Here is a 25,253-nt window from a genome sequence, read left to right as displayed (position 1 = left end):
CATAAGATTCAAATCGAGAGACTGAAACTGTATTCTTCTTTACCGTTCTGTTTTAATTTCACAATAAAGTTAATGGTAATATTGTGTTATTATCACCCATATATTAATTATATGTTTTACATTTGATAACACCAATGTCTTTCCCATCCCCTAAACCTCCAGGGATGTACACAGTTTAATACTGGCAACTTCTATTTATGGGAAATACGAAAACGTCCCAGTAGAGACGTGCCATAGAACATGTTCTGAAACACACACATAGCCAACATGTGTAGTTCTGGGAGGGGGGGGGACTAGTTTGAATCCTGTTTTGGATAGTGTGCCGTGGGGGCTTCATTCCATTTCACAGTGCTGTTTGACGCTCAGCGTAACCTTGGTGCACTGCCACTCCAACATCCAATCACAGAGCTTGAGGACTAATCACGGGTTTGTCAAGAAAAGGGTAGTCCCAACCGATAGCTGAGGATTGTGGGTAGTGTACTGTCTTCGGCCATCCTAAACTCCAACAAAACTATTTGTTTCTCCGAATCGAAGGGGAAAAAACAAAAGCATTGTACACAATTTAAACCAATCAATGTTGTGTAATTAGCAAGGATAAACTGATATTTCTAGTGGATGAGTACTGCAGATATCACTGTACAATCATTTGACAGTGAGGGGAATACTTCCGGTTTTACTATGAAAACTTCGAGACCGGAAATACTGTTTTCACTCCGTGAGGGTTGACGCTAACTTTACATGGGCACTGGTCAATACAAATGAATAGGGGGAAGACGTAGTATATTGACGTTCTCCTGGCGAGACCTCAAATCATCTTCGTAATATCTATCAAACTATAGATCTTACACATCCGCTGGGCGTAGATTCTAAAAGTACAATATACACTTCTTGCTAGAAATCTATTAAAAAAGCATTTTAATGCCAAACTATCCTACAATTTAGGACTTTCCAGAGAGGGTTATTTGTGAATATACGACCCACCGGAAAGTTTTCAATCAACGGGAGCATCAGCCCATATGCCGCAAATTGTTGTTTCTTACACGACCACTGTAGGTGCTAAACTTTAAAACCGGACTATAGGTCGTAATAAGCTGCTGAACAATCGACCAATTTGGTAGTTTTTTGGAGGAGGACAGGCTGTATAATACAATCATTTTAAATATGTGATGCCTAATTGGGCCATTCTGCATAAGAAGTGCTTTTACTTTTGGTACATTTCGGTCATACTTGTTTACTTGTACTTAAGTACATTTTTGAATGCAGGAGTTTTATGTTAACTGAGTATGTTTAGACTGTATTGCTACTTTTACGTAAATAATCTGAGTACTTCTTCCACCTCTTGTTTCCTAAAACTAAATAAATGCCAGTCAATAAGTCAATAATTGAGATATGATATTGCAACACTAACATAAGAACACTGTTAGTATTTTGTAATATGTCAGGTGGTACAATATTAGCACAGTAAAGCAGCGGGAAAACCAACGTGTTAATGTTGCTTCATGTGGGTTAGTCCCCTGCCTTTAGTTTCTGATTGGGTTAGTGAATTACAGGCCTTGCCTCCCTTCCTCTTATACTCTGCCTTGTTTGCAGTGAGACTCACACATCAGGAGAAACCTGACAGACTACTGCTTCGGGTAAGAGCTTATATGTGTTTATATGTAAAGATAAGAAAACCTTCTTATGTTTGTTCCGAGTTAACTTCAATATGTGAAGGAGCCTTGAGTTGTAGTGTCTAGACATCCTTCTTCACATCAGGTAGATGATTCTTGTATTATGAAACATGTCGGTTTCTTCTTCTGCCTCATTTGCAGTGATTACAGATGAAGGGTTAAGAGGCTGCATATTTGAATTTATTTTGCATTTTAGGATATGCATTGACATTAAATATTACTTCCCTATAAAACTACCTTTGGAAGTAAGTGCTAATCTGTTACAGTCAAATATGATTCATGTTTTTTGGTTTCCGATGGTGAAATATGATTTTCTTTTTAATAAGCAGCCTCTTTAACCTGTTTTCACATACACTTTGGTTATTAAAAGCACACTTTGTCTTGCACCAGACTTCTGATCCTCATGGTGTTCATTTTGGCAGCTATTTTTGACGAAAATGGTTATTAGTGTTAGTCACATTTTAGTCCTTTTTATCCTTCATAGTTTTAGTCGACGAAACTCAAAACATTTTAGTCAACTTTTAGTCAAAATGTTTTCTCTCTTTAGTTAAGTTATAAATAAAATATATAATTATGTTATTATATTGTACCGTACTTCAATAAAATGTTAAGGTCCTTGTACTTTACTGGAGTATTTAAGTATTTTGCTCCTTAGTACTTCTACTCCACTACAGTTCAGAGGTAAATTATGTACTTTTACTCCACTACATTTATTTAATCCCTTTAGTTACTTTGCAGATTTGTATTATTGATGTGAAATATAATCAAGTCTTAAATCAGACTTTAGTTCCACCTGGAGTAAATTCACAAGCTACCCTGCAGTATACAAGTCATTCAAACTAGCTGCACCTTTACCAGCTTTGAGAACACTTTAATGATCAATCATTATAAAACATATCATATATTATTCTGAAATGGACCAATCTGCACAATCACTACTTATACTGTCGCTACTTTCACTATATTTTGTTGAGAATACTTTTCTACTTTTACTTGAAGAACATTTTGAATGCAGGACTTTTGCTGTAACAGAGTTTTCCTACACTCTGGTACTTTTTTACTTAACTATCAGATCTGAGTACTTCTCCCACCTCTGCGCAGCTGATGTGATAACGTCATAAGGGAGGCTGTGAGGAAGTGGACTAGTGCGTTGGTTTTCGGATCACGGGAGCACAGGTTCAAACCCCACTGAAATCAGCATGTCATTGTGTCCCTGTGACATTTCACCCCAAATTGTTCCTGTGGGGATTTCCCACAGTATTGAGTATGTAAGTCGCTTTGGATAAAAACGTCTAACAAGTGACATGTAATGTAGTAGAACCTTTATTTATCCAGGAAAATCAATTAAGAACAAATTCTTATTTACAATGATGACCTGACAGGAGGCACAGGCTTCCTGAGGGGATGGGGTTTGGGAGGAAAAGAAATAAAAAGACAGACTCCGGGCACTACAGAACCCAGGAGACAGCACAAACAAAGATGACCGGCATAGCAGTTAAACATATAAAAACTCTAAAACAATATTGCTGTGGTTCAATCAGTCAGTAATGTAATAACGTTACTAGTAATTGGGGCAACAGAACTACGAGTTAAGGAAGTTGAAAATTGTGCATTTCTCCGACTGAATATGATGCTGTTTGGACAGACTGCTCTTGTCAACGCACTTACGAGAAAACAATACGGTACTTCCACACGGCAGCGTTGCGTGCTTAAACGGAGACGCTTCCCATTCACGTTGAATGGGGTGACGTCAAGCTTTGCCGAACTGCATTGTGGTTCCGTTGCTTCGCTTTGCCTCCGTTGCTCGCTTCAAAAGTTGAGAAAAGTTTAACTTTTCAATCTTTGACGGAAGCGGCAGCCACAATCAAATCATCTGCCAGTACAAGCTCTAGCCAATCAAACTGCGTGCTTGTGTGTCCGGGGCGGGAGATTAATGTGATTGGTCGCGCTCCAGACATGCCTACGGGCAAGCTTCAACGCGACGCTGCCGTGTGGACGTATTGTAACGTAGCGTCCACACGGCGGCGTGCGTTGAAGCTTGCCGCCACACAGGGAGATCGCTCTTCTGGAGTGAAGAGAGCGGTTAATGATATTGCAAGTTGGAAACGTAAGATGCATTTTGACGGACAATTGGGGGAAAATATCCTGCATTTTGAATGTCCGATAGTCCACCATTAACACCTTAGTCCCATCTCGTCTCGTCAACGAAAAAACAAAATATACATTTCGTCATACTTTTTATGATCAAGAATCTATTTTTAGCTCGTCAACGTCTCGTCTTAGTAATGTAAAAAAGGTCGAACATTTTCCGTCATACTTTTCCTTGACGAAATTAACACCAGTGTTTCCCCTACCATTGTCTTGGCAGGGCGCTGCGCCCCCCCTGAAATTCAAGGTGTTTTTAAAAATGTTTTTTAATATATATAGCACCAAATTGCAACTGAAGTAATACGGTCACTTTACACATTGAACATGTGGTATTTTATTAAATAAACTAAACGCTTTCATTTGAAGTTGTGAGTTTAGTGTTTTTGACCCTAAACACCCAAATGCATTAATCAATAACAATAATCCACAGCTGCTCCTGAGGATTTGAAAAAAATATATACCATATATTGTGCTGTTGATTCTGTCCTTTTTCCTCCCAACAGTCAAGATGTTTCTGTGCTGGTGCCTATCTCTGGTGGCTTTAATCCCTTTGACCACAAGCATCAACCCTGGAGTAAAGATCAAGCTAACAGCTAAAGGCATTGAATATGGTAAGGTTTGTACTTTTAGTTTTACATCGCTGATTTCTCCCGAGATTTAATCATCAATTTCCCTTGATTTCCCTAGGCAGACAACTGGCAGTGGCTTCGATCTTGCAGAAACTCAAAACCATCAAACTTGATGATATGTCAGGGAAAGTGAGGGTGTCCATCGGCAAGGTCAAGTACAGCCTGAAAAAGTAAGAAAGCAGTGCATTCATCACCGTAAATTCTTAAATTTGATACTTAAAGAAGATTTGTGGGGTTTTCCCTTTTCTGTAATGTGCTATAGGTTTTTGTGAATGTAAAAGGTTTAGAGGGAGTTTCTCTCTCACAAATATGGAACCGAAAATGAACTTTCATGTTTTCTTTATCAGTATGAAAATGGTGGATGTGGGATTGCCAAGGGCTGCACTGGATCTGGTGCCAGGGACCGGTCCCAAACTGTCCATTGTCAACGCTAACTTCCGTTTGCAAGGAAACTGGCGGGTCAAGTACCGCTTTATGTAAGTGAGAACAGATTTCTTCCTTCAAGGTCAACTACCATGTCTCTTCTACATCAACATGTGTCCCCTCTTCTTCATGTCTCTTCTACATCAGCATGTGTCCCCTCTGTGTAAAGAGATTCTGAAAGTTTCAGGAACAAAGATTCTCTCTCTTTTTGATCCATTTCTATAAAAACCTGTCTGAAAATGAGCTGATCAGATTTTGTCCCCTCTTCTTCATGTCTCTTCTACATCAACATGTGTCCCCTCTTCCTCATGTCTCCTCTACATCAACATGTGTCCCCTCTTCCTCATGTCTCTTCTACATCAACATGTGTCCCCTCTTCTTCATGTCTCTTCTACATCAACATGTGTCCCCTCTTCCTCATGTCTCCTCTACATCAGCATGTGTCCCCTCTTCTTCATGTCTCTTCTACATCAACATGTGTCCCCTCTTCTTCATGTCTCTTCTACATCAACATGTGTCCCCTCTTCTTCATGTCTCTTCTACATCAACATGTGTCCCCTCTTCTTCATGTCTCTTCTACATCAACATGTGTCCCCTCTTCTTCATGTCTCTTCTACATCAACATGTGTCCCCTCTTCTTCATGTCTCTTCTACATCAACATGGTCCCCTCTTCTTCATGTCTCTTCTACATCAACATGTGTCCCCTCTTCTCCATTTCTCTCCTACATCAACATGTGTCCCCTCTTCTTCATGTCTCTTCTACATCAGCATGTGTCCCCTCTTTTTCACGTCTCTTCTACATCAACATGTGTCCCCTCTTTTTCACGTCTCTTCTACATCAACACGTGTCCCCTCTTCTCCATGTCTCTTCTACATCAACATGTGTCCCCTCTGTGGAAAGAGACTCTGAAAGTTTCAGGAACAAAGATTCTCTCTCTTTTTGATCCATTTCTATAAAAACCTGTCTGAAAATGAGCTGATCAGATTTTGGCCGCCTTATGATGTCATAACGATGTTTTGTCTTGTGTAACCATTAGCCAATCACCAACCAAGGTAACCCCCCCCCCCCTTATCACCTGAATCTCCTCCTAGAGCACCATTGAGTTCTTTGTAACCAAGTCTCTCTCAGAGGGGCGTGGGGAGGGGCTCCTTATTTTCATCTAAAGTAACAGACAGAGAATCAGCACTTTGGAAACAGGGCTGAAACAGAGGGGATTATGGGTAATGCTGCAATGATCTGTTTGGTGTTTCAGCCAATCAGAGACATGTTTTGTATATATCTGAGACCTATAATATATTAATGAAAAACAGTATAATAGGGGACCTTTAAATATTTGGGGACCTATACACCCCTAACCCCGGCCCTCTCTCCTCAGAAAGGACAGCGGCTCTTTTAAGTTGAACGGCGATGACATCAGTTTCAGTACAAGTCTCTCCATCAAGAGTGATCCGACAGGCCGACCTGCGGTTAGGAGTATCGACTGTGGAGCCAATGTTGGCAAGATGAGCGTCCGTTTTAGGGGTGGAGCCAGGTAAGAAGAAACAACTTTTGAACCGATGTGAAAAAATAAAATTTTATTTTCGTGCTGCCATATTTCCTGTTTTTCATTTCAGCTGGTTGTACAATCTCTTCAAGAAAAAAATTAGTCGTGCGATACAAAAGGAAATGCAGAAAAAGGTGAGGACTGCTTTAGCTTTACAGACACTAGCTGGTTTCCAAACTGCACTGTATCCATGTTGGGTTATTTTAACAATATGTTCTCCATTCAGAAATCACAGTGCAAATGTATTGTGTTTTGGAATTTTCTGCTCTTTTTTGTTGCAGATCTGCCCTCTGGTGGCCAATGCCGTATCTGATTTGAACAACAATTTGAAAACTCTCAATGGTAAATCATTATCTTTATATCAAACATGTGTATGTTTCATTGATGCTGAATATGTGGGAGACTTTCTGTCTTATTGCAGTTCTAGCCAAGGTGGACAAGTATGCAGAGATTGAATATTCCATGGTGGCATCGCCTGCAGTGTCAAAAACCTCCATTGACCTTGGCTTGAAGGTGAGAAACCATCCCGATGCTTTTGTTTGCTCACTTGTTACATTACATTACATGTCTTACACTAGACGCTTTTATCCAAAGCGACTTACATACATTCAGTACTGTGGGCAATCCCCACAGGAGCAATTTGGGGTGAAGTGTCTCAGGGACACAACGACATGCTGACTGCTGTGGGACTCGAACTTGCTATCCCGGCATTCAAAGTTCAGCACACAATCCCACTGAGCCACAGCCTCCCCTTGCTTCTTAGGGCTTCTGTACTCGAGCCTCAGCTTGGCAGAGATGGCAAAAGTACACATCCTTTACTCCTATACTGTATTTTGACCTAAATCAAAACATAATATTATTTTCAAAAGCTTTTTTTGTCTGATTCTTCGATTAATTTTAAACGGACAGTTCAACAAAAGGATACCCAAAAAATGTAATGTTATCATTTAAATATTGAATTGTTCTCTCTTAGTAAGATCCCATTTTCAATACAATTCTGGTCTTACCTTGACTTGAAGTTGAAGTCCATTTGCCTATCCTTCTGGACAAAAATCTCTATTACTTTTTTGTAAAAATCCTCCTTATGTTCTTGTAGTTTCAAAAGTCTACCGAAAATTATAAAAGTAGGGTAAACATGTGGATATTATCCGGCTGAACAACACTTGCATTTATCTAACAGGTTTGTTTCCCACAGATCTTATTTGGAGCTATTTTCTAAAATCCTATGGAGAAATATCATTGCTTTTTTGTAGAGGGAAGCCATGCGCAGTTTACTTCCGGGTTTTAGGACGCGTCACTGCAGCTCTCTCTCCTCCTCTTCACACACCACACTTTTCGCGGCACACGTACTTACAGCCAATCAGCTCTGAATGATGTGAGATGACGTATGGTGGGGATGGCAGCACCCCGATGGTCATTATTTGTTTGCCACACACATTAAATAGGAAAATACTCTGAGCATGCGCAGTGTAGTTTTTACAGTCACCATTCATTTTAGACAGAGAGAGGGAGGGGCAGGATCGGGTTTTGTCCCACATGGCTCTAAACAGCTCAATAGGCACACACTGTATACACTAATTAGAAGAACACAGACTAAAACAGCAATGTACAGACGAATCAGATGATTAAACATGATCTTAAAATATATTTTATTATTTATTTTTTGCATTTTTTTGTAATCATTATGTGTAATACTTTCTGCTGACACTATGTGGGGCTGTACTCCATTGCTTCCCACCTCTGCAGCTTGGTTATTAAGAAATAGACAGTCATGGTTACGTTGCAAATGTTCTGTTTCTTTGTTTTCTTTGTCTTTTAGGGTGAATTCTACAACATCGGGAAGCATCAGGAGCCTCCCTTTTCCCCCGCAGTCTTTTCCCTGCCGCCCCAGATCAACAACATGTTGTATATCGGCATTTCCTCCTTCACCATGAAATCTGCGGCCTTCGTCTACAACACAGCTGGAGCCCTCAGCCTGTCCATCACTGATAACATGGTTAGCTAAATCCTCCTGATTCGCTCATCTATCTTTTTACGTGAGATCACAATGATATTCAACCTTTCTGACTCTCAACAGATCCCAAAAATCTCTCCCATCCGACTCAACACCCGAACGTTTGGAGTTTTCATCCCGCAGGTGAGAACTGATTCTACTCATTTGATACAAAGCATTGTCTTTATAGATTGGTGCATGGATGACATATTTTTGTAGGCCGAAGCGGAAGTTAGAATCATAATAATCATAATGGGATTTTTCCATTGGATTTGAGTATATTGCAGAAAATAGGATTTGTGGCAAACTCACGTTTATGATTCTTACATGTTCTGTTCAACAGGATAATCTCCACATATTAACACCACTTTAATTTTTGATTTTTGAAGCATAATTGTAATCACTGGAAGTAAAAAACGAACTTTAGGCTAAATACAAAATTGGCTGCGCATCACCACCGCTAAGCTAAAGGCGCACTTACGTTTATCGCTTATTTAGACACTTGTTAGCATCTACTGTTGTATGTCTCATAGAAGCTTTGGACATTCACGAGTGGGGTATTTTATTTGTCAAAGAATAAAACGTAAACATTTCCTCAGCTTGAGTTAACCACAGACCTTATTTCAGGCATCTAACCGGTCCAAAAAATGCAAAAGTAAAGACGAGGAAACTAGAAGTGGTAAAATGCTCAAGGACTCTGCACCAGTGTATTAGTGTTTTTGTCAGCTATATATCTTCTTTTTCAGATTGCTCAGCGTTTCCCAGGTCTGATGATGAAACTTGTGGTGAAGATGGCGAAAGCTCCAGTCATCACGTTTGAACCCAACAACGCGACAGTTCAGAGCTTGTCCTCAGTGACAGCTTACGCTATCCAACCCAACGCCACACTTACGCCTCTCTTTGTCCTGAACTTGGTAGGTTACACAGCTGGTGTGATAAATGAAAAGCCATTTGTTTGGTTCTACGTTGGGAACTGTCTCACTATATTGTCTTTACAGGTCTCCAGTGTCAGCGCCCGAGTGTTTGTCAGTGGAACGAGGTTGGCCGGAGCTGTCACCCTAAACAAGTGAGTAACTAAAAACAAAAACATGGGGCCAAAAGGTCTTTGTGAAGACGAGCATGACAGTTTAATTTGCCTCATTTGCACAGAATGGATCTGACCCTGGGGACGAGCAATGTCGGAGACTTTCGGGTGAGAAGTAATTCTAACACAAGTCACAGTGTGCACATTCAGTACCAATATAACTAACGAACCCTAACCCTAACCTGCAGGTCAGTACCCTCAACAACATCATCCAAACGGTCCTCAATTTCGTGGTGATACCTACAATGAATGGTGAGATCTTGCATTATCACTATACACTCGATATGAAATACAGAGACCCGCCTTGATGAGAGGACTGACAGATTGAAATGTGAATGCAACAGATTTTGCTCTTTGAATTGTAATATTGTCCACTGTACTGCAGGTTAGGTCCTCGGAAACAAAATTAAAATGCCATTTTCATTTGAAAATCGACAGAAAATTGCATTTTATTTTAAATTGTGACTTAAATAATTATTTCAGGAACAGCAAAAAATACTGCTATTTATAATAAACTCAATTATAAATATTTAAAAAACACATAGGGCCTACATATAGGTAAAATGTAGAGTGTAGTAATGTTTCATTTTCTATTTTACATTACAGGCCCCTCTGGCATTCTATACAAGACAGAAAGGCACACTTTGTTGCCCATTTAAAAAATGTTTATCTATTATTCATATGTATTTAATCGTGTTGCATATTGCTAGTGTGTATTTTTATCTTTTCATATAAATTATATTGAACCAGTTTTAAAGTCATAACTTATCCCCCTTTTTCAGTTAAATCTTATGTGTTGCATTTTCCTTTTTTAAGCAATTGAATCTGCATTTAATGAAGAAAATGTCCTATAACACTTCTGCTATTATATCATGACCACGTTTTCCACATTAGATTTTTGGGACTAGTTTTTCTAAATGTCTGAATTTTGCTTCATAGTTCAACTTGCAAAGGGATACCCTCTTCCGACACTTGGAAAGATGAAGCTGGTGAACACTCAGCTGCTGGTCCTGAAGGTCAGACTGTTTCCTATAAAGCTGTATTTATTATATGACATGGATTTTTACGAGGGCCAATAACTCAGAAGAAAACATCTTAAATATCCAGACAATCAACTGAATTATTTGATTTTTAAGCTGTTCTTAATTTTGGTTTATTCCTCTCTAGGGCCACTTGATGATTGGGACCGATGTTCAGTTCACGGGTTGAGTGGCATTTCTGGAAGCTTGCAATTCTGCATCATGAAGACACAATCACAGTTCATCATGTAGAAATATTACCGTCAAATGCTGATCATCTGTTCGCGATATCAACCCAGGTTTTCATGCTGCTTTTCTATTAAATATAAATCTTATGTACAATGTAGAACAGTCTGTTAACAGTTGTCACCACGATCATCTTTTTTAAACAAAACGCTCCTTTTTAAAGTGGATCAGCTGCCAACTTTATGAAAGATGTATGACTCAAAGGTTTCTGATTCTGTATCTCACAGAGCGATGCTTCAAATGTGCCGATGCAGGACTTTTCTGTAGTAGATTTGAGAGCTGTAGGAAAGAAATTAAGACATCAGTACAACAAAAACTAGGTCACAGTAGTTTGTGCTAAACAAACGTTATAATTTACATTATCCAAACCAGTTTTAGATTCTTAAAGGGACGGTTCACACAAAAGTACATTGTTTTCTTTTAGCTTTAATGCAATTTTTCAATCTAAATATGTTTTGGTGTGAGTTACTGTTTATGGTGATTTCGGAGGGGAGGTAACGGTACGTCCACATGGCAGCGTCGCATGCTTCAACGGAGACGCTTCCCATTCACTTTAGCCACGTTCACACCGGAGTACTTTTCCCACAATAGTTCACCAGAACTACGATATATTTGCGTTCACACCAAAAAGCCCCAGGAACTAAATTAGTTCATGAGAACCTTTTTACCCCCTTTTCCGTCCCTGCTAGAGAGCAGGAACTTTCGTGGGAGAAAAAGGTTCCTGTGTCTGTTTGGCTGGGCGGAATGCAAACCACGCCCAGTCAAACTCCCAAAAACGTTTGTGAAGCCGCCATTTTATTATCCTCGCATTGCATTATTAGCATTAGCATTAGCATTAGCGCATAAACTACCGTGTGGACGTACCGCAAGTCTGCCTTCCCTTGAATATAAACACACTTTACAGGACTTAGTTCGTTGTGCTCAAAGCCCCAATGAAATACATTTGAAAAACTTACCAGCACGATGTTTCCTTCCAGAAACCGAGACCCAGTTCCTTAACATAATCCACAGACATTGTTGTGAGCAGTTTGTTGTCGGAATTATTTTCTTTCTACCAACTTACACGTGCCACTGTGATTAACGAAGCTCGCATCGACTCATGGACAAGAAGCTGGTGCTCAATCGTTGATGCGTGAAGTTAGGTTGAAATAGTAGAAGAAAATAGTTCCTACATTAATCCGCTCACAAGAATGTGTCATTATTTCTGAATAAAGACACTGCTCTCTAGTTTTTCCAAATATAATAGCGAGTCGTCAGTTCAATATGTAAATAAACACACTTAGTACCGAAAGTTTAAATAACATTGCAGTTTTAATAGCTCATCACAGCAGTCCAATGTGACCAAGAGTCCATGAAAAACAGCCACAGTGTGTCTTCCCAAAAAATACGGCGGTGCTCTTGCTCCCCCATCTTTCCAGTGGTTTCCCTTGTTTCCATCATGGGCCTGTTTCGGTCATGGTTGTGTTTGAGGACACATGTTCATCGTAGTTCTTCACCGTCTCTCTCAGGGAGCTGTGACTGAGGGCTCGGCCTCTCAAGCTCTGGGAGTTGGCCGACAAAATCTATATCAGAGACACAAACCATGAAGAGTGAGTGATTGAATGAACCAGATAATGCCTTAAAATATTTGTTTATTCTTTAATCTTAGCATGCTTAAGCTTGTTTATAATGGTTGGTTTGTTACAGCAGTAGCAGAATTCATGATAATACATGATTGTATTAAACACTGGAACATCTGTGTATCTTTCATTTGAGGATAAATAAAGAAATGATTTCAAACCAAAAGTTTTCATCTCCATCTTTCGGTAAATGTTCCCGATCTTTGAAGTACAGCCTGACGGTGACATGGCTTTGAAGGGAGATAGCAATAGAACTTTTTCACCATAGACACAAATCACACGTGGAATCTTGAAGTGTTTCTCTATAACATTAAATAATCACGACTGAAGGTACATCTGTAAACCTGCCTCTTTGGGACTGTGAATGTGTTGGGAATTGACAGGGATCAAACAAATCATTAGCCACCCGATTGTAATTCAAATGTTTTCAAATAGTGATAGAAATCGAGAAGTTGATAGGAAAAATAAGGGCTTTTACATTTGGTTATTACATCATTTGGATATACTGATTACAGCCAGTGAGTGGGACATGTTATTGTTTCAAATACACCTAAAAGTGCTTTCTGATGGAAATACTAAAGTGGCAAATGCATCTCTGGCATGTACCAGTACATCTGTAATAAATATCGATCAGTCTATTTTGAAGTAAAGGTAAACATGTGTGTAAGATGTATCTGTACCTCCACCAGCACGTAGTCTCCAGCGCTGATTGGTGCTCTGTTGGATTCTGCAGACTGAACAGCAACTTCCTCTTTGGGGAAAATAACTTTGGTGTTTCCATCAGTTCTCCCACTCAGATCATTGGCAGATCTTTTACTCTCCTGCATGAACAGAAAGTGGAGAGCGAAGAAGAGCTTAGTTATTCTATGGTAACCCAGTTATGAGGTAAAGGTCAAGTACTTCTATCTATGGTGAGCAGTTTGTCAAATATCAATGCTAGTCAGAGCTGGTGATCAAACCGCTGTCACTCTGATTGGTAGACGCTCATTTAATTTGTGGATATCTAAGAGAGAGCTGCAGGGAAACGTATTTCTGACAGCTAACCTATAAATTACCATCGCTCTGATTCCCTTGATTTTAAAACAATGGTATTTTTCCATTTGATGTTTGATAATTGCAGAAAATAAGCTTTTAGGCAAAGAAACATTTATGACTAGAAGCAAGATAATCTTGACAAATGAATGACTTTTACATTTTAAGGTGTCTTTTTGCCTTTGCTCTATATACAGTGGGGCAAAATTATTTAGTCAGCCACCAATTGTGCAAGTTCTCCCACTTAAAAAGATGAGAGAGGCCTGTAATTTTCATCCTAGGTATACCTCAACTATGAGAGACAGAATGGGGGGAAAGAATCCAGAAAATCACATTGTCTGATTTTTAAAGAATTTATTTGCAAATTATGGTGGAAAATAAGTATTTGGTCAATAACGAAAGTTCATCTCAATACTTTGTTATATACCCTTTGTTGGCAATGACAGAGGTCAAACGTTTTCTGTAAGTCTTCACAAGGTTTTCACACACTGTTGCTGGTATTTTGGCCCATTCCTCCATGCAGATCTCCTCTAGAGCAGTGATGCTTTGGGGCTGTCGCTGGGCAACACGGACTTTCAACTCCCTCCAAAGATTTTCTATGGGGTTGAGATCTGGAGGACCTTGAAATGCTTCTTACGAAGCCACTCCTTCGTTGCCCGGATGGTGTGTTTGGGATCATTGTCATGCTGAAAAGACCCAGCCACGTTTCATCTTCAATGCCCTTGCTGATGGAAGGAGGTTGTCACTCAAAATCTCACGATACATGGCCCCACTCTCAACCCGTCTGATGTTATAAACTACAGGCCTGTCTCTCTCCTCCCGTTCCAGTCTAAAACACTTGAATGCGCTGTCTTTAAACAACTCTCCTGTTCTCTCCATCAGAACAACCTTCTGGATCCGCACCAGTCTGGTTTCAAGGCAGGCCACTCCACATAAACATCATCCTTTTGGACCCGTCTGCTGCATTCGACACGGTGAATCATCAGATCCTCCTTCACACTCTTCAAGAACTTGGAGTTTCAGGCTCTGCACTTTCCCTCCTCACCTCATACCTCAAAGACCGCACCTACAGGGTTACTTGGAGAGGGTCGGAGTCCGACCCTTGTCAATTAACTACAGGGGTCCCTCAGGGCTCTGTTCTTGGTCCCCTCCTCTTCTCCTTGTACACAAACTCGCTCGGATCTGTCATTAGCCTGCATGGTTTTTCATACCACTGCTACGCTGACGACACCCAATTAATTCTGTCCGTTCCCCGCTCAGAGACCCAGGTCGTCGCACTCATCTCTGCTTGTCTAGCTGACATCTCTCAGTGGATGTCTGCTCATCATCTCAAGCTCAACCTTGACAAGACTGAACTGCTTTTCCTTCCGGGAAAAGATTGTCCCACTCGTGACCTGACTATCAACATCGGCACCTCTGTTGTTTCCCCGACTCAGACTGCAAGGAATCTGGGCGTGATCCTAGATAACAACCTGTCCTTCACTGCAAACATCGCTGCTACAACCCGCTGCTGCAGATACACGCTTTACAACATCAGGAAGATACGTCCCCAGCTGACCCAGAAAGCCACGCAGCTTCTGGTCCAGGCTCTCGTCACCTCACGCCTAGACTACTGCAACTCCCTCCTGGCTGGTCTACCTGCATGTGCCATCCGACCTCTGCAGCTCATCCAGAATGCAGCGGCTCGTCTGGTCTTCAACCTTCCTAAATTTTCCCACACCACTCCGCTCCTCCGCTCCCTCCACTGGCTTCCGGTAACTGCTAGAATCAACTTCAAGACACTGGTGCTTGCGTACCATGCTGCGAATGGATCTGGCCCTTCCTACATCCAGGACATGGTTAAACTGTACACCCCAGCACGTGCACTCCACTCTGCATCAACAAAACGGCTCGCTGCACCCTCGCTGCGAAGGGGACCCAAGTTCCCATCAGCAAAAACACGTGGGTTTGCTATCCTGGCTCCAAAATGGTAGAATGAGCTCCCCATTGACATCAGGACAGCAGATAGCTTACACACCTTCCGGCGCAGACTGAAAACTCATCTCTTTCGACTCCACTTCGAGCGATAGAATTACTAACAAATAACTGCTAACAAAGCACTTATATACTAATAAAGGACTGGCTTATCTATAGCCAGTTGAGTAGCACTTGAAATGTTGTAGCTCTATGAAACCTGATGTACTTATATGATTCTGTTTTCTTCAAGTTTGTATTTTGTTGGTCGAACGCACTTATTGTAAGTCGCTTTGGATAAAAGCGTCGGCTAAATGCAATGTAATGTAATTCATTCTTTCCTTTACACGGATCAGTCGTCCTGGTCCCTTTGCAGACGAACAGCCCCAAAGCATGATGTTTCCACCCCCATGTTTCACAGTAGGTATGGTGTTCTTTGGATGCAACTCAGCATTCTTTCTCCTCCAAACACGTCTAGTTGAGTTTTTACCAAAAAGTTCTATTTTGGTTTCATCTGACCATATGACATTCTCACAATCCTCTTCTGGATCATCTAAATGCTCTCTAGCAAACTTCAGACGGGCCTGGACATGTACTGGCTTAAGCAGGGGGACACGTCTGGCACTGCAGGAGTCCCTTCCATTTTCTAATAATTGCTCTCACAGTTGATTTCTTCACACCAAGCTGCTTACCTATTGCAGATGCAGTCTTCCCAGCCTGGTGCAGGTCTACCATGTTGTTTCTGGTGTCCTTTGACAGCTCTTTGGTCTTAGCCATAGTGGAGTTTGGAGTGTGACTGATTGAGGTTGTGGACAGGTGTCTTTTATACTGATAACGAGTTCAAACATGTGCCATTAATACAGTTAACAAGTGGAGGACAGAGGAGGCTCTTAAAGAAGAAGTTACAGGTCTGTGAGAGCCAGACATCTTGTTTCTTTGTAGGTGACCAAATACTTATTTTACCAAGGAATTTACCAATTAATTCATTAAAAATCCTACAATGTGCTTTCCTGGATTCTTTCCCCCCATTCTGTCTCTCATAGTTGAAGTGTACCTAGGATGAAAATTACAGGCCTCTCTCATCTTTTTAAGTGGGAGAACTTGCACAATTGGTGGCTGACTAAATACTTTTTTTCCCCAAGGTAGAAAGGATGGGAGGACTTTGGTACGAGGGAACCAGAGGTGCAAAAATGCTGACTCACTCTTCAAATGAAGAGTTAGGGTTCTCGAAAGAGGGAAAACAGGGTGCAGTCTGGGTAAGAAAAGAGAAACGAACAAAACTATGAAGCTGTGTCATGTGTGCAGTACTAGTGGAGATTAAACCACCCAACCTTTGATTGGCAGACGCCCATTTACTTTGTGGAAAACAGTCCAATAGCCCGCTGCAGGGAGACCAACCAGGAAGTTAACCAATGGGAGTTTTCCATTAGATTTTCAGATTTTTGCAGAAAATAAGGGGAAAATAAACATTTAAGACACTTTAGCGAGATAATCTTCACAAATTAAAGATTTTCTTTTGTTGGTTTCATGCCTTTGTCATATAATGCAGCCAAAGATTGACAGGATAGTGGGACTTTGGGATGAGGGAACCAGAGATGCAAAGATGTTGAGTTAGGGTTCTTGTAAAGCACCCTTGGATCCCATGAAAGGCGCTATATAAATCTAAGCTATTATTATTATTGAAAGAGGAAGAACAGGGTGCCGTCCGGGTAAGAAACGAGAAACTAAAGAAACTATGAAGCTGTGTTATGCGTGCGGTACTCACCCCCTCCACCAGGACGAGCTGTTTGCTGCCCACCAGAGCAGCGTTGACCCTCGTTGCCCTCTCCCTGAAAACTGTGATACACTCCTGCAGTCTGCGCTGCTTCACCTCTGCCGGAACGTCATCCTCCAGACGGTGGTAGGCCTGCGTTTTCTGAGGAAGGAAACCACAAGGACGGTAAGGTTAGAATCTCGATCATTTACGGAGCGGCTGAAGAGAACAGCTTGGATTTCATTGTGCAATGGCACGTTACTGACCTTCCTCATGCTGTAGGCGAACAGGAAGCCCACGTTGTAGCCCACCTCCCTGATCAGAGACAGAGTCTGCAGGTGGTCCTCCTCCGTTTCACCACAGAACCCTGAGATGAAGTCACTGCTGAGACTCACCTCTGAAACACAGTCATTCATGTTAAACACATACCACACACTCATTTATTAAGACGACGAGAATAAGAAAGAAAAGGCCTTTAGGTTTCACAGAAGGAGATAGCTGGGATTTAATAAATAAATTGTATTTTATGAAGTCAGGCTAGTGTTATCATAAGATACCTAAAGACGTGTGACGAATGAACAAAGCTGTAAGTAACAAATGGAATTTACTTATAATCTCATAAAGTAAATACAGGAGTCCAATGGAGGCGCTTGAGGCAGTGTGTGTGGGAGGGGAAGGGAACACTGTTTAGCCTTTGCCGACCATTTACATGCACTAAAACCTTCATAATACCCACACACCTATCAATCATCAAACCGTGGGGTCTTAATTCATTACGTGTTGATTTCTATCAACGGGGGAGTACTTCAGGAAAGTCGACAGAGGGGGGGGGGGGGGGCTAGTGGAGTACTTCGTGACCACAGAGTGTGAACGTTGTGATCAGCTGTTTTAGCGCAGTTCTCCAGTGAAGGGGGGACTCTCCCTCCGCAGCCGGTTGGCGTAGTTTTGGCACAGTTCCGTTGTACAGACCGACGTTAACAGCAGCCTGTCTGTGCACACGGAGACCGACTCTGTCGTCCGGTGATCGAACCGCCTTCTGGAAAAGCTTCACAAGTACGTCGGTACGCAAATGCGCTTTGTGACACAAGTGACGGTGCGCATTTCAGATTACACACATAACCTGCGTACCAGTTATGTGAAACCTGTACTACAGCAAAAGTATTCTCCGTCGGGACTTCCTGCAACAACACCACGCCGTTATCAAAGATGTTCTATTGAGAAGACGATCACTTCGTGACAAAAGTTTTGAAAACCGTGGCTACTGAAATCAATCTTACTAACTGCTGTCTGTGCAATTTACTCCGCGAGTTGGCAGACTTTATTTTGCTTACTTTAACATCATGTCTCACGGTGGGGCTAATCCATTTCTTGGTATGGGTGCAGCCTACCCCAGCCATACCCTGGCGCTGCCACTGGTGGCAGTATGGGCGGGCCATTCGTCACATGCGTTAAATGCGTTAAATATTTTAACGCAATTAATTCAAAAAATGTATTACCGCCGTTAACGCGATAATTTTGACAGCACTAGTAACAATATATTATTATATATATCTTACCTGGGACAATTCTCCTGATGTTCTGGACAAGATCAAGGTAGGCCTCTCTAGTGTAGCTGCGTATTTCATAAGAGAATACATTTTATTAGAGTTTATTAGAGTTCCCCCAAAACCTTACAAACAGAATTGCTTTGATGATTTAGTTTGAGTTGTCTTACCCACGACGCATTGCTTTGAGGACCTTGCTGCTGCCGCTCTGAGCCGGGAGGTGGATCTGTGTGCAGATGTTCCCTCGCTCCGCAATCAGATGAATAACCTTTGAAAACACAGAGCCCATTAGGACGTCTTCAATAAAGCACTAGAGCAGGGGTGTGAATCTCAATTTCATCGTGGGCCACATTAGCATTATGGTTGCACTCAAAGGGCCGGTTGTAACTATATAAATATACATATATAAATACATATGAAATAATGTATTATATTATATTATTGCCTCTGCATTGGATTTTTATTGGATAGGGTAATAACTTTGTAATTATGTCTGAAAGCAGAAGTCTAGGGCAAATAATTGCAAGTCTCTTCAGTGCGCATGTCACAACATGAGATGCATTGTGGGACATGTAGTTTATGGGCAACCTGCTTCTGTAAAATAAGATGGAGCTTTATTAATCCCCGTGGGGAAACTCAGTAGTTTAACAGCAACAGGGTAAGATTGAAAAACAGGACAGCAGAGATTCACACAGATTAATACAATTAAGGATAAATCAAAAATAAGAAATAACTATAAAATAAGAAATTAATTAAAATGAACATATACAGATATACTGTAAAGTAGCATGTAACCGTATAATAAACTTATTATATTCTTTGCAAGCTCTTGCGGGGCCACATAAAATGAAGTCGCGGGCCGGATTTGGCCCCCGGGCCTTGAGTTTGACACCCCTGCACTAGAGGAAAGGGAAACCCCCAAAAAGCATAATAGGGCCTCTTTAATACATTTCATCTACGCTCATCTGTACTTTTCTCCTTAACTCACCCACGGTTATCATTACATAACTCCTCATTTGACTATTTAAAGGCTCTAACATCAGCTGTTCAGCCCCATTCACCTTTAATGTGTTCAGTTGAGTGATACCGTACCTCATCGGGGAAGTCTTTGGGGTGAGGGGAGGTGAACCTGACCCTCATGTCGGGGTCGATGCGGGACACTCGGTCCAGCAGGTCAGAGAAGCGCAGGCCTCCCTCTTTCCTCCTGTAGACGGTCTGGAAGCCCTCGCTGAGCCGGGTCGCCCCCGAGCTGCAGAGCTGATCCTCTGACGCGTCTCGGTAGCTGTTCACGTTCTGACCCAGAAGAGTCACTTCCTTCACGCCCTGAGGACAACACACACACCGTGTACATGTTAGTATGCAGAGGTGGGAAGTAGTGGAATACGAACAATTCGTTACTGTACTTAAGTAAATTTTTCTGGTATCAGTACTTTACTCCACTACCTCTTTTTCTGACAACTTTTTACTTTTGCTTCTTACATTTTCAAAACAAATACCTGTACTTAGGTCAGGTACTCTTTAAAACAGATGCTAGTTATGGGTACTTTTTACTTAAGTACATTTCAAAGCCCATACTTCTTTACTTTTACTTGAGTAAAGAAGTTTAGTCAGTACTTCTACTTTTACCAGAGTATTTCTAAACATGAGTATCTGTACTTCTACTCGAGTAAAGTATGTGTGTACTTTTGCCATCTCTGTTAGTATGGGAGAGCTGGGATTATTCATCCACTAATTAAAGCATCTCTGGGAACAATAAGAGACTGGAAGGACTGCAAACATCTCAGTGTCTGTCTTCTTGTCCCATATTCTGTTGACCAATCACTGCTCTTCATTTCAAGCTCCTACTTTAGATCCAGGGGATATTTTCCATTGTTGGTCTTCATTTTTATACATTTTGTCCCAAACCTCAGATCCTCCTCTCTACTGTTATTTAAATCCATGTTAAGACCCCTCTCTTTCATTTAAGTGTTTGAGACGAATGTAAAGATTATTTAAAAAGTTATAAAATGTGCACCTACCCTGATGTTAACTTAATTTAACCCACAAAATAATGACCATTATGCCATAAAATGTCTGATAAAGTAAAACTCTCTGTGGCTAATGTAATATTATTTTCATGTTAAGTCCAAAACTCCAAAATGCTGTGTTTTCAGATTGAATACTTTGGTATATTGCACTTTCCACATCCCTCGCATTGCTATCAGTGCATGTCTACTTGTAATAAAGAGGTTGTTCCGTCAGCACTTGCCTGGTCAGAGAGCATCCGGACCTCCTCCAGGATGGAGCTGATGGGGCGACTCCTCTCCCTTCCCCGGGTGAAGGGGACGATGCAGTACGTGCACATGTTGTCACAGCCGCGCATGATGGAGCTGCCAGCAGGAAGACACACAGGAAGTCATCAGAGGTCAAAGTCAACTGTATCATCAATATCTCTGAGAGTGTGGTACGAACAGGGAGATAGAAATGCTGTTTCTCACCATCCCAGAGATTAAAATATATAAGAAATATATGTATATATACTTATATGAAGTATATATACATACACAAAATGTAAATGTAAAACAAAAAAGGCACATATATAACAATATGAAGTAACAGGTTGCGGTCAAATTGTGTTTTTGTGAAATTACCCAGAAGGACTTAAGTGGCGGCCATGATAAGAGCTGTTTGGATTCTGTAGATGATGATAATAATAATAATAATAATAATAATAATAATAATAATAATAATAAATGGAATTTTTAAAGCGCTTTTCCGAATGCTCAAAGACGCTTTACATAAAATCAGAACAGAAACAATACAAATAAAACATCTATCCTAGATGATAGGAAAGGAGCTTCAATGCTTCCTTTATAATCTCCTAATTTAGGAAACACTAGACCATCCTTATCGAAAGGAAAGGAGATAATGCTTTCCCACGATACCTTGGAGATGCAATATGAAGGACATCCTCCGGAAACACTCACACAAAAGCACTGTTCCCGTGCGTGGTGTGGTGGACGGGCATGATGTCAGCGTAGGTCTCCTCGAGGGACAGCAGCACGTTGCTGGCCTGCTGGCCTCCGTCAGCGACCGTCAGCAGGCGGGGGAGGTCTCTGTACGCGTCTGGACCGGCAAGGACGTCCACCAGCTTCTCCCGCTCCAGGAGCTCCGTCTTCAGCCTCTCTGCCATGCAGCCTGGACCAACACAGCCATTATTACATATCTCATAGTCTCTGTCAGAGTGTGAAAATGGCTTGATTTCAGTCAACAATCTTACCTAAAATCCCGATTTTCATCGGAGCGAGGCTCTTTTTCCGTCTCTTCTTCATGGCTGTTAGTTGTTTTAGTCTGTTCCAAATAGTTTGTTCAGCTTTTTCTCTGTTAAGAAAGAATTTGGTTAATTAGTTAGGAATCGTATGGAAGCCTTGAAATGCCCATTTTAGTTAGTCAGGTTAACCCTTATGCCTCACTAGGGATAATAAACGGTGTAGAGAAAATACCCACACTAAGAACTTAAAGGAGGACAAGAATATTCCCAAAAGGTTGTAGATTTGTGGTTCAGTTTGCAATGTGCGTCATTGTCCTGGTTTTCCTCACAACAATAAAAATACATAAATTGAAATATCCCAGACCGTGAATAACTGAACATAGAATTGATTTATTTTTCCAATGTCCAAAACAATGTTGCCATTATATTAACTCAGTGATTCTCAAATGGGGGTACGCGGACCCCTAGGGGTACGTTGGGGTACTGCAGGGGGTACGTGAGATTTTTTTTTTTTAAAGAAAAGAAAGGTTAATAAAAACCCATGCATGATTACGAAAATAATCTTAGTACAATAAGTTAAATAGAAAACACAATTGTATATACAATATTCCTAGAACCACCAAGGGGGTCCTCATATAAACATGTCAAATGTGTGTATTGTATTTTATAGTTTTTCACAATATATCATTTTGTTCATTAGTTTGTTCAGTTGAAAAACTCCTTGGAAAAATCTGTTTTATAAAAACGTTATTTTTTTTCATGCATAAAATGAAAATATCCTTAATTTGTTGTAATTCATGCACGAAGGAGTTAATACATCTCACTGAGGGAACATCACTATATAGTAATTATTTATATAGGCTTTTTCGATCAAAAATGTTCGGGGTCGGTCAGGGGGTACTTGGCCGAGAAAATGTTTCAAAGGGGACACATGACTGACAAAAGTTTGAGAAGCACTATATTAACTCACCGACATGGAAACGCTTGAAATTCATACAAATGTGTGGTGGATATCATCAGAAGTGAAGTTGGTTAATGGATTAAACTCAAGTTACATTTACTATTTGTTAATCTTCTATTTCATGTCTTATCTACATGCCGCTGTGACGAAAAACATTCCTAAATAGGCATCAATAAAGTAGGCTATACCGAATCTAAGTGAAAAATTCTAAAATATCACATTTTATGGCGGTTTTTTTTATCAGAGGACAACTTCTTTTGTTTAAAGTGAGGCATAAGTGTAACATTTAAAACAGCATGTTTCACGTCATTCCTAAAAGCATGACATTGCCTTACCTTATGGAGCATGTCACCAGGAGAATAACGTCTGCCTGTAAGCACAACAATATAATTAGTTAACTGGGTGGGCATAAATGGTGTCCAATTGTTTTATTTCTCTTGAATACCTCATTTATCTCCACTGTGCGGAGGTATCCCTTCCTCTGCAGGATGGACCAGGCTATCTCCGTGTCGTTCACATTCATCTGACACCCATAGGTCTCAAAATACACTGCGATGCGAACACAAATACCCAGTTCAACAGTGATACCAGACATTTAACGTTTAGTTGTAATACTTTTTATTTTGGATGCATTAAACAGATGCACTTTGTTCAGAATACCAACACATGTGTTTACAAAAACCATAGGCAAATCACATCAAGGAAAAACAAAAAGACAAAGGAAAACATTTAAAATCAACTCATTGGTGATGCAGACACACCTTTCCTTGAGTTGCCCATCTCCAGGTCCTCAGACAGATAGCTGTGATCATCATAGAGATCTTCATCTGCAGCAAAGCTCTTCTTCACTGAGGCTCCTTTGATAAAATCCTGAAAGCTTGGCCCACAGGATAACTGACTCTTGAATGCATCTACATGTGTCTTCGTCTCCTTGGAAGTGACACTAGTGTTGGCTAATTTAGAACAATATCTGGGTCTAACACCTCTGTGGGGTCTCCAGTGTTGCAGGATAGTAAACATGGGTTTCCTGAGGGACTCCATGCTCAGTTAGCGAACGGTAGCTCCAGGAGCTTTGCAGCTACTGTAGGATGTAGCTCTGACTGAACAACCATATAGTTTGGTTAGCTACTCCTAACGTTATTTAGTAGCTTACTGCATGTATAGTTTTAATCTTTTTAAATATATTACTGTGTAAGTGCTAGCAGAGTTGAGTAAATGTCATTCAGCTTCTCATGTGTGGCCAAAGATGTCTTCGTACCAAGAAGAATATCTGCCATTTCCAATATGTCGTTATTCAACCAGGAAATAACATTGAGCTGTTAAAAACAATACTTGAAAAGGTACATTTGTATGAACATGTATAGCATAACTACCTCGATTTGAATGAATAATATTTATATTTGATAGTAATCGGCTTTATTAAGGTACACAGGCGTAAAACGAATGCAATGTTTTTTGTTGTTATTACATTATACAGATATGCCGTCATGTCAGAAGGAACTAATGTATTTTCCTACTTAGGCATTTGTTTTATTACACTGTTTATTAATATTCTGAAGTTCATTTTAGTTAAACAATGATGCTAAATGTTGAGGAAACGGTCCTGTTTAACAAAGACGGATGTACGGGCAGAGACTCATCTTGCATCTCCAGAATCCGTTAGCCAAAGATGTCCCCGAGTACGTCCATCTTCAGGGTCCGTCTAAAATAACCTCTTGACGTAAAACATAGTTCCGCAGGTCAGCAGAGGCTTCACAGTGAGTTTTTAATAGATCAACTCCTGGAAACTTAGTAGTGATAGAAACATGTCACACTTTTCTTTTCAATGTATTTTCCTAAACTCAGGCCAAAGGGGAATACATAATAATGGTTATTAACTTAAACTCAAACTATCCTAATGACATAATTAAAGTTGGGGTAGGCAATTCACTTCAGAAACACTTTTTGTTATATTCCATGGAATACTCTTAACATCCCGATAGCAATGAATACATGAAATGCTTTGACAATAAATACGTAACAATATGTCATCTGTGGAAGCCGTAGCGCTGTAAAAAGCACGACCAATCATCTGAGCCGGCTCGGCTAAAATAACTGGATGGCCTACCTCATACTTGCCAACCCTCCCGATTTTCGCGGGAGACTCCCGATTTCATAGCCCTCGCTCGATTTCCTCCCGGGGTCATATTTCTCCCGCATTTCTCGCGATTTCTGACAAAAAATCTGACAGATTTATTTCGGTTGTGTAGCCTACTTTCAAATTCTTGCGCACTCGAGCTGGCTTCTCCATACCCTACCTTTAACTAACGTCTTTTCATTAGGAAAATGTAAAATACATAATCTATTTCAAATGTTTTTAAATAGCTGTGAATTCTTTCTATTTC

General features: G+C 40.7%; 2 protein-coding genes across 3 annotated transcripts; one reads left to right on the top strand and one right to left on the bottom strand.

Moving 5' to 3' along the window:
* The first annotated feature begins 1,545 nt into the window (after positions 1-1,545).
* Positions 1,546-10,860, top strand: LOC117447213 (bactericidal permeability-increasing protein-like). The gene is made up of 16 exons (XM_034083889.2): positions 1,546-1,634; positions 4,322-4,429; positions 4,506-4,617; positions 4,795-4,923; positions 6,248-6,403; positions 6,486-6,549; positions 6,697-6,757; positions 6,837-6,928; positions 8,235-8,411; positions 8,493-8,552; positions 9,155-9,322; positions 9,407-9,474; positions 9,558-9,600; positions 9,681-9,744; positions 10,432-10,508; positions 10,660-10,860. Exons 2-16 carry the CDS (start codon positions 4,327-4,329, stop codon positions 10,699-10,701), a joined length of 1,416 nt encoding a protein of 471 aa, XP_033939780.1. The 5' UTR covers positions 1,546-1,634; positions 4,322-4,326; the 3' UTR covers positions 10,702-10,860.
* Positions 10,861-12,049: 1,189 nt separating this feature from the next.
* cdk5rap1 (CDK5 regulatory subunit associated protein 1) lies at positions 12,050-24,115 on the bottom strand. 2 transcript variants are annotated; one of them, XM_034083799.2, is made up of 13 exons: positions 23,631-24,114; positions 23,315-23,418; positions 23,205-23,239; positions 21,918-22,018; positions 21,625-21,835; positions 20,907-21,027; positions 19,751-19,981; positions 18,829-18,926; positions 18,671-18,726; positions 17,381-17,511; positions 17,127-17,276; positions 13,057-13,197; positions 12,050-12,319 (listed from the first exon to the last, which is right to left on the bottom strand). In XM_034083799.2, exons 1-13 carry the CDS (start codon positions 23,908-23,910, stop codon positions 12,194-12,196), a joined length of 1,785 nt encoding a protein of 594 aa, XP_033939690.1. In that variant the 5' UTR covers positions 23,911-24,114; the 3' UTR covers positions 12,050-12,193. The 2 variants fall into 2 exon arrangements, with proteins under 2 accessions (XP_033939690.1, XP_033939688.1); XM_034083797.2 differs by having other exon boundaries at positions 12,209-12,606; positions 23,631-24,115.
* Positions 24,116-25,253: the final 1,138 nt, after the last annotated feature.

This window comes from Pseudochaenichthys georgianus, chromosome 5, assembly GCF_902827115.2.
Source record: "Pseudochaenichthys georgianus chromosome 5, fPseGeo1.2, whole genome shotgun sequence".
Lineage (NCBI taxonomy): Eukaryota > Metazoa > Chordata > Actinopteri > Perciformes > Channichthyidae > Pseudochaenichthys > Pseudochaenichthys georgianus.
Note: the sequence above shows the minus strand (reverse complement) of the source record. Positions and strands in the feature narration are given on the sequence as shown.

Excerpts from the sequence above, each read along its gene's own strand:
- cdk5rap1 (XM_034083799.2), bottom strand. The coding sequence starts at position 23,910 with ATGGAGTCCCTCAGGAAACCCATGTTTACTATCCTGCAACACTGGAGA. Across the intron at positions 22,019-23,204 it reads CTGGTGACATGCTCCATAAG|AGAAAAAGCTGAACAAACTA; the intron begins GTAAGGCAATGT and ends CTTTCTTAACAG. Across the intron at positions 13,198-17,126 it reads AGCTCGTCCTGGTGGAGGGG|GAGAGTAAAAGATCTGCCAA; the intron begins GTGAGTACCGCA and ends CTGTTCATGCAG.
- LOC117447213 (XM_034083889.2), top strand. The coding sequence starts at position 4,327 with ATGTTTCTGTGCTGGTGCCTATCTCTGGTGGCTTTAATCCCTTTGACC. Across the intron at positions 9,745-10,431 it reads GGTGATACCTACAATGAATG|TTCAACTTGCAAAGGGATAC; the intron begins GTGAGATCTTGC and ends TTTGCTTCATAG. Across the intron at positions 10,509-10,659 it reads CTCAGCTGCTGGTCCTGAAG|GGCCACTTGATGATTGGGAC; the intron begins GTCAGACTGTTT and ends ATTCCTCTCTAG.